At 40.4% G+C, this 11,689-nt stretch overlaps 1 protein-coding gene across 6 annotated transcripts in view; it reads left to right on the forward strand.

Moving 5' to 3' along the window:
• Positions 1-11,689, forward strand: part of SLC25A16 (solute carrier family 25 member 16) — a 63,882-nt gene that overhangs the window by 45,244 nt on the left and 6,949 nt on the right. For 5 of the 6 annotated variants that reach the window (XM_037733202.1, XM_037733201.1, XM_017513693.2 and 2 more), the window contains exons 5-8: positions 4,274-4,395; positions 4,647-4,713; positions 10,016-10,178; positions 11,454-11,522. In XM_037733202.1, coding sequence (XP_037589130.1) covers positions 4,274-4,395; positions 4,647-4,713; positions 10,016-10,178; positions 11,454-11,522 — 421 coding nt within the window. Of the gene's footprint in view, positions 1-3,648; positions 3,671-4,273; positions 4,396-4,646; positions 4,714-10,015; positions 10,179-11,453; positions 11,523-11,689 lie in introns of those variants that run through there. The other variant, XM_037733203.1, reaches the window with a different exon arrangement.

The raw sequence follows: 11,689 nt of genomic DNA on the forward strand, positions 1-11,689 counted from the left end.
CGATCTCGGCTCACCGCAACCTCCGCCTCCTGGGTTCAGGCAATTCTCCTGCCTCAGCCTCCTGAGTAGCTGGGATTACAGGCACGCACCACCATGCCCAGCTAATTTTTTGTATTTTTTTTAGTAGAGACGGGGTTTCACCATGTTGACCAGGATGGTCTCGATCTCTTGACCTCGTGATCCACCCGCCTCGGCCTCCCAAAGTGCTGGGATTACAGGCATGAGCCACCGTATTTTTTTTTTAAATTAAAAAGTTTACTTATTCTTTTGTGTTATAATGGTTGCTGTTATGGCTCATAAGTGTTGTAACTGAATTTTCTCTCCCTAGAACCTTTTCTAAGAACATGACTTTAGTTGTCACACTCATTAGAGATTGCACACAACTATAGACAGGTGTATTTTGGTTGTTCATAACTGATATTTAATCAAGCTCGAAGCAGTAATGTGCTTCCAAAGGACAAGCTGTTGTAGAGTTGGACTCCCTTGGACTTCTACTCGGGACCAATTTGCTTAGCTATTTGTACCTATGATGCTTGGAGCCCTTCTTTTGTCTAAAGTATATATTTAGAATCTATGTATTTTTGTCATACTTTAATCTCTTTGAATATGTACATGGACTCCAGATGCTGTTCCCACTATGTCAACCTCAGATGAGAACGGAGGGTAGTGAGAAGCCATCTTTGAAAGCTCAAATCCACTTCTGTATTCATTGAGAAGTTTTGGGAGAGGATGAATTGATGAGTCTGTAAATATCCATATACTCCAGCCAGGCGTGATGGCTCACGCCTGTAATCCCAGCACTTTGGGAGGCCGAGGCCATTGGATCACCTGAAGTCACGAGTTCGAGACTAACCTGGCCAACATGGTGAAACCCTGTCTCTTAAAAAAAAAAAAAAAAAAAAAAAAATCCATATACTTCAACCCTGTCTTATGCAATTTCTAATCTTAATTTCTTCTTTCCCTTTACTCTTTCCTTGTATTGTTAGCTCTTTTTTTAAGAAGTCCTTCGTAGCTTGTTGGGGTGATACGCACCTGTGGTCCCAGCGACTTGGGAGGCTGAGGTAGGAGGAATATTTGAGCCCAGGAGTTTGAAGCTGTAGTGGCACTATATTCTAGCCTGGGTGACAGAGCGAGACACCATCTCAACAAAAAGAAGAAAATAAGTCCTTTGTATTTCTTACTGGAAAACAATAAATAATTCATAATGACCATACTTTCTAAATATGATCTCTAATGTAATTACTAGGTAAAACATATTCTCAGTTTTCCCATAATTCCTGGGATTCTAGACTATAGAGACAGTAAGGAGATGAGAATTTAGAGAAAAAAGTCTGATTTTGTTTAGATTCATCTTTATGTCCTCAGTTTCTTGACTTAAGGGAGGGAAAGAAAAGAGTTTGCACATTCATAGAAATTGAAAGCAAGTCTCGGCTTGATTGAGTCTCATTGCTTCTTGGTAGGTAAAGATATTCTACTGTTTGTATTGGATTGTAGTTGTAAACTCAGGGAAGAAGAAAGCTGTTATCACCACTATTCAAGGTAAGTAGTTTCTGATTTGCCTCATTTGTTCATGGAGGGCGTTTTTGGCCTTCTTACAAAGCAGTGCTAGGTAGAATAGTAAGGAGTGTATGAATGGAGAAAAGAGGCCCAATGGGAGACTGTAGCTTCATGAATTGAAAACTTCAGTCACCCTCTGAATGATTGTTATGGATGTCAGTCTGATTACTAGCAGCAGGCAAGCTGAATTCCCATGTTGTTACATATTCCTCTTTAGTAATTCTCTGATTGTGCTTCCCTTTTAATTCAAATTTGTTAGCTTTGACGTGCAGGAGAAAGATGGGGGACTGGGGGATGCAAGAAGATAAGGCAAATAATTTGGTTCTCAAAGGAAAGGGTAAAAAAGTACATAGTTTCAATAGAATACACTGGAGAATAGTAGCTAACACTTATATATAACCTTTACTATATACCAGAAATTATTTTAAGCATTTACATATGTTAGCTCACTCAATCTTTACAAAAGCCTGATTTGGGTACCCACTTACTATGATACTCATTTGACAGGTATCAGGGTTGAAACCCAGGTTAAGTAACTTGATCAAGATCATATAGCTAGTTAGGCTAGTTAGTGGTAGAGTCTAATTTGAAGCAAGGGGGTGCACTCTAGAGTCCATATTCTTTTCTTTTTTTGAGACATAGTCTTGCTCTGTTGCCCAGGCTGGAATGTAGTGGTATGATCTCGGGTCACTGCAATCTCCGCTTCCCAGGTTCAAGGATTCCCTGCCTCAACCTTCTGAATAGCTGGTATTACAGGTACCCACCATCACACCTGGCTCATTTTTGTGTTTTTAGTAGAGACAGCGTTTTACCATGTTGCCCAGACTGATCTCAAACTCCTGGTCTCAAATGGTACGCACTCCTTGGCCTTAAAGTGTTGGATTACAGGCATCAGCCAATGTGTTTGGCCCTTGAGTATATACTCTTAACTTTTGACCATTTTGGTCAAATTTGACTATCAGTCAATAGTTAATAGTTAATTATTATTATTATTATTATTATTTTTTTTTTTGAGACGGAGTTTCGCTCTTGTTACCCAGGCTGGAGTGCAATGGCACGGTCTCGGCTCACCGCAGCCTCCGCCTCCTGGGTTCAGGCAATTCTCCTGCCTCAGCCTCCTGAGTAGCTGGGATTACAGGCACGTGCCACCATGCCCAGCTGATTTTTTGTATTTTTAATAGAGACGGGGTTTCACCATGTTGACCAGGATGGTCTCGATCTCTTGACCTCGTGATCCACCTGCCTCGGCCTCCCAAAGTGCTGGGATTACAGGCGTGAGTCACCGCGCCCGGCCTATTATTATTTTTTTGAGATGGAGTCTGGCTCTGTTGCCCAGACTGGAGTGCAGTGGTGCAATCACGGCTCACTGCAACCTCTGCCTTCTGGGTTCAAGCGATTCTCCTGCCTCAGTCTCCCAAGTAGAATAGCTGGGATTGCAGGCACCCGCTACCACACTTGGCTAATTTTTGTATTTTTAGTAGAGATGGGGTTTTACCATGTTGGCCAGACTGGTCTTGAACGCCTGTCCTCAAGTGATCCGCCCACTTCGGCCTCCCAAAGTGCTGTGATTAAAGGCATGATCCACTGTGCGTGGCCTATTTTTTAAATAGTGTTAGGCTGTTCTTGAATTTTTGGGCTCAAGTGATCTGCCCATCTCAGGCTCCCAAAGTGCTGGGATTGAAAGGTGTGAGCCACGGCACCTGCCCACCTCCTTTACCTTTACAAATTTCTGCATGTTCTTGTCCTGCCAATTCATTACTTAACTACTACATTAATTCTCATAGTGATCTTCTTTTCTCTTCTTCCCCCCCCCCACCTTTTTTTTTAGATGCAGTTTTACTTTTGTCACCCAGGCTGGAGTGCAGTGGCACAATCTTGGCTGACTGCAACCACCGCCTCCTGGGTTCAAGTGATTCTCCTGCCTCAGCCTCCCAAGTAGCTGGATTACAGGCGCTCGCCACCACACCTAGCTAATTTTTATATTTTTAGTAGACATAGGGTTTCACCATGTTGGCCAGGCTGGTCTCGAACTCCTGACCTCAGGTGATCTACCTGCCTCTGCCTCCCAGAGTGCTAGGACTACAGGCGTGACCCACCGCGCCTGGCTCCCACAGTAATTTTTTATTAAACTACTTTGAGCCAGTAACTAGAAAGCTTGGAACATGGGAAAAGAAATTAAGAAATAGATGGTGTTGGGCTGAGTATAGATTATAATGCCTATTATAAGGTAATTGCTATGCAAATACTTTTTATCCTGTATGTTTTAGGAAATAGTGACCAAAAAGTCTGTACCTGTTCAGCACAGATTCAACCATTGTAGACCTCACTACATTTTCCATCCATGGTTGCTTGAATCCATGGATGTGGAAACCATGGATCAGGAGGACCTACTGTGTTTCCTTTCTGATATCCAAACTGGAAATACATAAATAGTAGAATAATTAAAAAAAAAAAAACCTCGTGATCCACTTACACCATTTTGGTGCTAACAATATAACTTCACTGTGGGAAGAACTTGAAAACATTTTTACAAACTGACCCTTCACTTACTAAGTTGTTTTCCATCTAATGATACGGCATAATTCTGTCATTAATATCCCTTTGATTTCATTGTGTTTTTACCATTGTTATAATATTGAGAATACTACTAATGATAGGAAAATATTTGTGTATATAAAAATTTTTTTTTACCTTTAAGTTTCTACTTTCTTTTCAGGTATGACAGCAGTTATCTGTACTTACCCTCTTGACATGGTTAGGGTCCGCCTAGCATTCCAGGTGAAAGGGGAACACACCTATACAGGAATTATTCATGCATTCAAAACTATTTATGCAAAGGTATTTCATATTTACCTTCCTCATCTATAACATGGCCTTTTATACTTAGGAAAATATTTTGAATGTTACATAAATAATTATTATTTTACTTACAATTATTGATGTTAATAACAGTAATTATGAAAGCACATCTTTGTGTTTCAGGGTGGATCCCAGCATAATTTTTCTGTTATAAAGTGTGATTTTATTCTTTGATGTTTATTATAATGAGCACAATGTAATCTCACTTGCAATTTTTCTTCACTCAAAAGGAAGGTGGTTTCTTTGGATTTTACAGAGGCCTGATGCCTACTATTTTAGGAATGGCTCCATATGCAGGTATGTTTCAAATTTGCCAGAATCTTAATTTGTATGTTTAAAATTTGTTACCTTCTTTTTTTTTTCTGAAATGGTAATATAAAAAGATGCTATCTGTTAAGTACTTTTCATAAGAAATGATTTATGCATGGTCACGTAATAATATCTTGCATTTGAACATGACTATTCATGTACAATAAGTAGAAAAGTACTTTTACATCTTTTTCTTAATATCTGAGCCAGCTGTAGTCTTGTTAACACACACGTTAGATGATGTTAGGCATTCAGTTTTTATGGGCATGTTAATTAAAATAGAAGTTGAAAAGTAGTTTTTATCTCATAAATAATGAAGACTTATGGGAAATTTTGAAACTATAGAAAAGTAGAAAGAAGAAAAATAAGGATACCTGTAGTTCTCTAGTCTCCGTTATTACCTTGTTAACAGTTCTGTTTGTTTTTGTTTTTTTTTTTTTTTTTATTTTTTAAATTTTTTTTTTTTTTTTTTCCCCTGGGAACAGCCGGGCTGAGGCAAAAAGGGCGTCAGCCTATTCTTTTTTTTTCCAAGAAAGTCTTGTGAGTGAAGTTGTTTTTTTTTAAACTAAACTTTTTATTTTGGGGTAATTATGGATTTACATGCAGTTGTGTGCCACGACAAAATTGCAGCCAGTTTAATTTAAACATCTCAATTGGCTTTATTTGCAATTCTAGAATTGGGCAATACATTTCCTAAGTGTTGTAATGACTAGATCAGGAGTTGATTTTTTTTTTGTGGGGATGGAGTCTCACTCTGTTGCCAGGCTGGAGTGCAGTGGTACGATCTTGGCTCACTGCAACCTCTGCCCCCAGGTTCAAGTGATTCTCCTGCCTCAGCCTACCGAGTAGCTGGGACTACAGGCACAAACCACCATGCCTAGCTAATTTTTGTATGTAAAGATGGGGTTTCACCGTGTTGGCTGGATTGGTTTTTATTTTATTTTTTTTAGATGGGGTTTCACCATGTTGGTTAGGCAGGTCTTGAACTCCTGACCTCAGGTGATCTGCCTGCCTTGGCCTCCAAAGTGCTTGGATTATAGGCGTGAGCCACCACAGCCAGCCATTGGTTTTAATCTCTTGTCACCCACCTTGGCCTCCCAAAGTGTTGGGATTACAGGTGTAAGCCATCCCACCTGGCTGGAATTCATTTTATATAGAGAAAAGGTTGAAGAAAGCAGAAACAATGAAGAAGCAGGTTGCTCAGTTCAAAGTTAGTATCCTTGGAAGTTGGAGACAGGGAGAATAAAATAGAAAAATCACTAGTTAACTTCAGGTTACATTAGGCTACCTTTTTTGTGTACGCATTAAAGTAGAAGGAGCCCGGTGTGGTGGCTCACGCTTGTAATCCCAGCACTTTGGAAAGCCAAGACGGGTGGATCACCTGAGGTCCTGAGTTCGAGACCGGCCTGGCCAATATGGTAAAACCCCGTCTCTACTAAAAATATAAAAATTACCCAAGTGTGGTGGTGCATGCCTGTAATCCCAGCTACTTGGGAGGCTGAGGCAGGGGAATTGCTTGAACCTGGGAAGCAGAGGTTGCAGTGAGCTGAGATCATGCCACTGCACTCCAGCCTGAGTGAAGGAGACTCCATCTCTAAAAAAATAAATAAATAAAGCAGAGGGACGTTAACTATCAAGTTTATTCAAGATTGAAACTGCCCTGTTAGGGAATTTGGCTGTTACTTCTTTTTTCTAATTTCTCAGGAAGTCATATAACAGCTAGTTTTAGTTTGACAGTGTGGACCTTAATCATGGGTGAGTCTGTTTTGATTTTTAGTCTGGTCTGTTAGGGTGTAGTGCAGGAGCTTCATCCAAAATAATGGCTTCCTAGGTGACAGAGTGAGACACTGTCTCTAAAAATCAAACAAACAAACAAAAAACAGTACACTAATAGCAAACTAAAATGTGGTATGGCCAGGCATGGTGGCTCACACGTATAATCTCAGCACTTTGGGAGGCTGAGGCAGGAGGATTACTTAAGCCCAGGAATTTGAGACCAGCCTTGGCAACATGGGGAGAATCTGTCTCTACAAATAATTTTTTTGTTGTTTGTTTTTTCTTTAAGTCTCATGAGATCTGAAACAAATAATTTTTTAAAATTAGCCATACTTGGTGTTGTCCCAGCTACTTAACAAGCTGAGGCAAGAGTATTGCCTGAGCCCAGGAGGTTGAAGCTACAGTTAGCTGTGATTATGCCACTGTACTCCTGCCTGAATGACAAAGACCCTGTCCAGTTTGGAAAAAAAAACTTCTTTTTTTTTGAAACAGGGTCTTTCTGTGTCACCCAGGCTGGAGTACGGTGGCATGATTTCGGCTCACTGCAACCTCTGCCTCCCGGGTTCAAGCGATTCTCCTGTCTCAGCCTCCCAAGTAGCTGGGATTACAGGTGCTTGCCACTACGCCTGGCTAATTTTTGTATTTCTAGTACAGATGGGGTTTCACAATGTTAGTCAGGCTGGTCTCGAACTCCTGACCTCAGTTGATCCACCCACCTCGGCCTCCGAAAATGCTGGGATCACAGGCGTAAGCCACTGCACCTGGCCTTTTTTTTTTTTTTTTTTTTGGTAACTGTTCTAGTGTTTCAGAAATTCAAATTTTAAGGTAGTTGAATGCATCAATCTATTCTTTTATGGATAGTCCTTATTGTGTCAAAAATATATTTTCTTCTGAGAATGATTTTTAATATTTAGCCTTTTATATGTATGTCCCTAATCTGTCTGGAAGTATTTGTTTTCTTTGTAAAGGAATTTTTGTTTTTTCTTCACTTCTGACTTAGTACCATTTTATTTAATAGTCTCTTCTTGGCCGGGCATGGTGGCTCATGCCTGTAATCCCAGAACTTTGGGAGTCTGAGGCAGGCAGATCATCTGAGGTTGGGAGTTTGATACCAGTCTGATCAACATGGAGAAACCCTGTCTCTACTAAAAATACAAAAAATTAGCTGGGAGTGATGGCACATACCTGTAATCTCAGCTACTCAGGAGGCTGAAGCAGGAGAATTGCTTGAACCTCGGAGGCTTAGGTTGCGGTGAACCGAGATGACACCATTGCACTCCAGCCTGGGCAAAAGAGTGAAACTCTTTTTCAAAAAAAAAAAAGAAGATTATAAGAATTTTATATTGAGATATTATCCTAAACTGAATATTTGTTGGTACTCACATCTTTTTAAGCAAACATTAACTGTCTTTTTAAGGCTGGGCACTGTGTTTGACAACTATAATCCCGCCACTTTGAGAGTCCAAGGTGGGAGGATCCCTTGGAGCCAAGACTTTGAGACCAGCCTGGGAAGCAAAGCAAGACCTCCATATCTACAAAAGATTTCGAAAGTTAGCTGGACATGGTGGCACAATGCCGTAATCCCAGCTACTCGAGAGGCTGAGGTGGGAGGATCACTTGAGCCCAGGAGTTTGAGGCTGCAGTGAGCTACTACGGCACTCCAGCCTGGGTGACAGAGTGAGACCCTCTTTATTTAAGGAAATAAAGTATCTTTTTATATATATATTTTTCAATGTAATAAATATCACAATCTCTTTTTTTTTTTTTTTTTTTTTGTCTTTTGATTTGGGGAGGTTTTTTGAGACAAGGTCTTGCTCTGTCACCCAGGTGCGATCTTGGCTCCGCCTCCCGGCTTCAAGAGATTTTCTTGTCTTAGCTTCCTGAGTAGCTACTATAGGTGTCCAACACCATGCCCAGCTAATTTTTGTTCTTTTTTGTTTTTTTTGAGATGGAATCTCGCTCTGTTGCCCAGGCTGGAGTGCAATAGCATGATCTCGGTTCACTGCAACCTCCGCTTCCCTGGTTCTTGTAATTCTCCTGCCTCAGTCTCCCAAGTAGCTGAGAATACAGGCACAGGCCGCCATGCCCAGCTAATTTTTTTGTATTTTAGTAGAGATGGGGGTTTCACCATATTGGCCAGGCTGGTCTTGATCTCCTGATCTTGTGATCCGCCTGCCTCCCAAAGTGCTGGGATTACAGGCTTGAGCCACTGCGCCTGGCCATCTTTTTCTTTCTTTCTTTTTTTTTTTTTTCCAGATGGAGTCTTGCTCATTCATGCTGCAGTGCCGTAGCATGATCTCGGCTCACTGCAACCTCCCCTTCCTGGTGTCAAGCCATTCTCCTGTCTCAGCCTCCCAAGTAACTGGGATTACAAGCATGTGCCACTGCGCCTGGCTAATTTTTGTATTTTTAGTAGAGACGGGGTTTCACCATTTTGGTCAGGGTGGTCTTGAACTTCTGGTCTCAAGCGATCCACCTACCTGGGCCTCTCAAAGTGCTGGGAATACAGGCGTGAGCCACTGCACCTGGCCAATTCAATAAACATCACAATATCTTGAGTAATCATTAGTTGGGAGGACTGCTTGATTTTCATATTTATTAATAAACATCCTTAATGGTTCTATTAAAATCATGTAATGTTTAACAAGCATTACCTGCATATTGTTTTTATTAGATTCTCTGTGTTGTGTGAACCAACGTAAATGCTTCTCTCATGGTCACAATTCTTCCTTGAAGACAAACTTAGATACTGAATTAAAATAACAATGCTTTTTCACTTCTGAATTTTTTGCCTATATGTTACATTATCACTATCATTGTTATTTTAAATGTAAGTTGTTACATTTCCTTTAATTAATAATTACGAGTGGCCAGGCGTTGGCTCATGCCGGTAATCCTAGCACTTTGGGAGGCCGAGGCAGGTGGGGTGGATCACGAGGTCAGGAGATCGAGACCATCCTGGCTAACACAGTGAAACCCTGTCTCTACTAAAAATACAAAAAATTAGCCAGGCATGGTGGCACACACCTGTAGTCCCAGCTAATCGGGAGCCTGAGGCAGGAGAATCGCTTGAATCCGGGAGCCAAGATCGCTCCATTGCACTCCAGCCTGGGAAACAGAACCACACTCCTTTTAAAAAAAAAAAAAAAAAAAATGTCATTCATGTAGGCTTGCGTATGAAAGAAATAAAGAAAAAAAAATTTTTAAATCATGAATTTAATTTTTCTCATGTGAAACCTTGGAAAACTTTAGTTTTCTTCATATATAAAGTGGCATTATGTTAACTACTGCCTACTTCAGTGCTGTAAACTGCAGTGGTGTGTGAAAACCAAAGCCATAATTTTTTGTTGGTAATTTTGTTGTCTTTAGGTTATTTGTATACACAAATGTTTTTATTTTAGATTAATCCAAACATTAGAAACTAGGAAATGTGGTTATTATATAAGAATGGTGTCTTTGTCACAGCTCATGTTCTGTTCAGCATCCTGATGAATTTTTTTTGTTTGTTTTCCAGGTGTTTCATTTTTCACTTTTGGTACTTTAAAGAGTGTTGGGCTTTCCCATGCCCCTACCCTTCTTGGCAGACCTTCATCAGACAATCCCAATGTCTTAGTTTTGAAAACTCACATAAACTTACTTTGTGGTGGTGTTGCTGGAGCAATAGCACAGACAATATCGTAAGTTTATTCACCAACTTAATTCAGTCAAATTACAATTACCCAATCCTGATTTTCAACATGGATTAATCATTTATTTTTCTAATAGATTATTCAAAAAGAGGATCCCTTGTAAAATATAAGTATTAACTTAATACTTTTAGATGTGTATGCACTTTAAGCATATTACAAATAATTGCAAGTTTGGATGCAGTAGTGCTGTCTGTTGTCCCAGCTACTTGGGGACTGTGGTAGGAGGATTGCTTGAGCCCAGGAGTTTGAGACCAGTCTGGGAGACATAGTGAGACCCTGTTCCTAAGAAAAAAAAGAGGCCAGGCGCGGTAGCTCACACCTGTAATTCCAGCACTTTCGGAGCTCAAGGCAGGCAGATCACTGGGCCAAGAGATTGAGACCACCTTGGCCAACATGGTGAAACCCTGTCTCTACTAAAAATACAAAAATTAGGTGGGTGTGGTGGTGGGCGCCTGAAATCCCAGCTACTTGGATGCTGAGGGAGTGAATTGCTTGAACCCTGGAGGTGGAGGTTGCAGTGAAGCAAGATTGCACCACTGCACTCCAGACTGGGCAACAGAGCAAGACTCTCTCTCAAAAAAAGATTCCATTTGTATATTGTGTATTTAACTTCAGGCAATGCCAACATGAAATGCAATTATCTGTATTATTAGTTTTAGTCCTTAAGGAAAATTTTGTATTGGTCTGCTGTGTTCAAGGGGACTTGCTGCATAACCTTAGAACAGTTCTCAACGGGGAGTGATTTTATTGCCAGTGGACATTTGTTAATGTCTAGAGGCATTTTTGGTTGTCACAGCTGGCAGAGTGCTACTGGCATCTAGTGGGCAGAGGTCAGGGATTCGCTTAAACATCTGCAGTGCACAGGACAGGTCCCCACAACCAAGGATGATCCAGCCCAAAATGTCAATAGTGCCAATATTGAGAAACCCTATATTAGCATTCAACAATGAAAAGCAACCATTTTGTTTCTTCAGGAAGTGGCATTTAATTTGGCTTTTAGGAATGAACAGAACTTGATGGGAGAGAAGAATCCTCTAATGAGAGGGGTCACATAAGCAAAGATGTCTCTATTGTTAATTGATTTTATTCATGTGCCTGTATCCTGACTCCTAGGTTAGAGAGAACAATAAGAACAGTAAGACATTATTTCTTTGAGTTTATAGGGCTCTGTACTCAATAGTTGTTGAGTAGAAAACTACAAGTTTTTAATTCTTTATGCCTTTTTTTTCCCCTGCCCCCACCCCCGTCTTTTTTTTCTTTTAGCTACCCATTTGATGTAACTCGTCGGCGAATGCAGTTAGGAACTGTTCTGCCAGAATTTGAAAAGTGCCTGTAAGTTCATCATACGCCATTGCTCATTTTCTTTAGGAAATGTAACATTAAAGTCAGTACGGAGATAGGACTCTAGTTTGACCAATAGTCTGTATCTTCCATTTTCTCTCCCAAAGTTTATTGTTTATTTTGGTAACTTTATAAGATTACAATCAGGGTCTTTTTTT

The sequence above is a fragment of the Cebus imitator genome, unplaced genomic scaffold, assembly GCF_001604975.1.
Source record: "Cebus imitator isolate Cc_AM_T3 unplaced genomic scaffold, Cebus_imitator-1.0 Scaffold499, whole genome shotgun sequence".
Lineage (NCBI taxonomy): Eukaryota > Metazoa > Chordata > Mammalia > Primates > Cebidae > Cebus > Cebus imitator.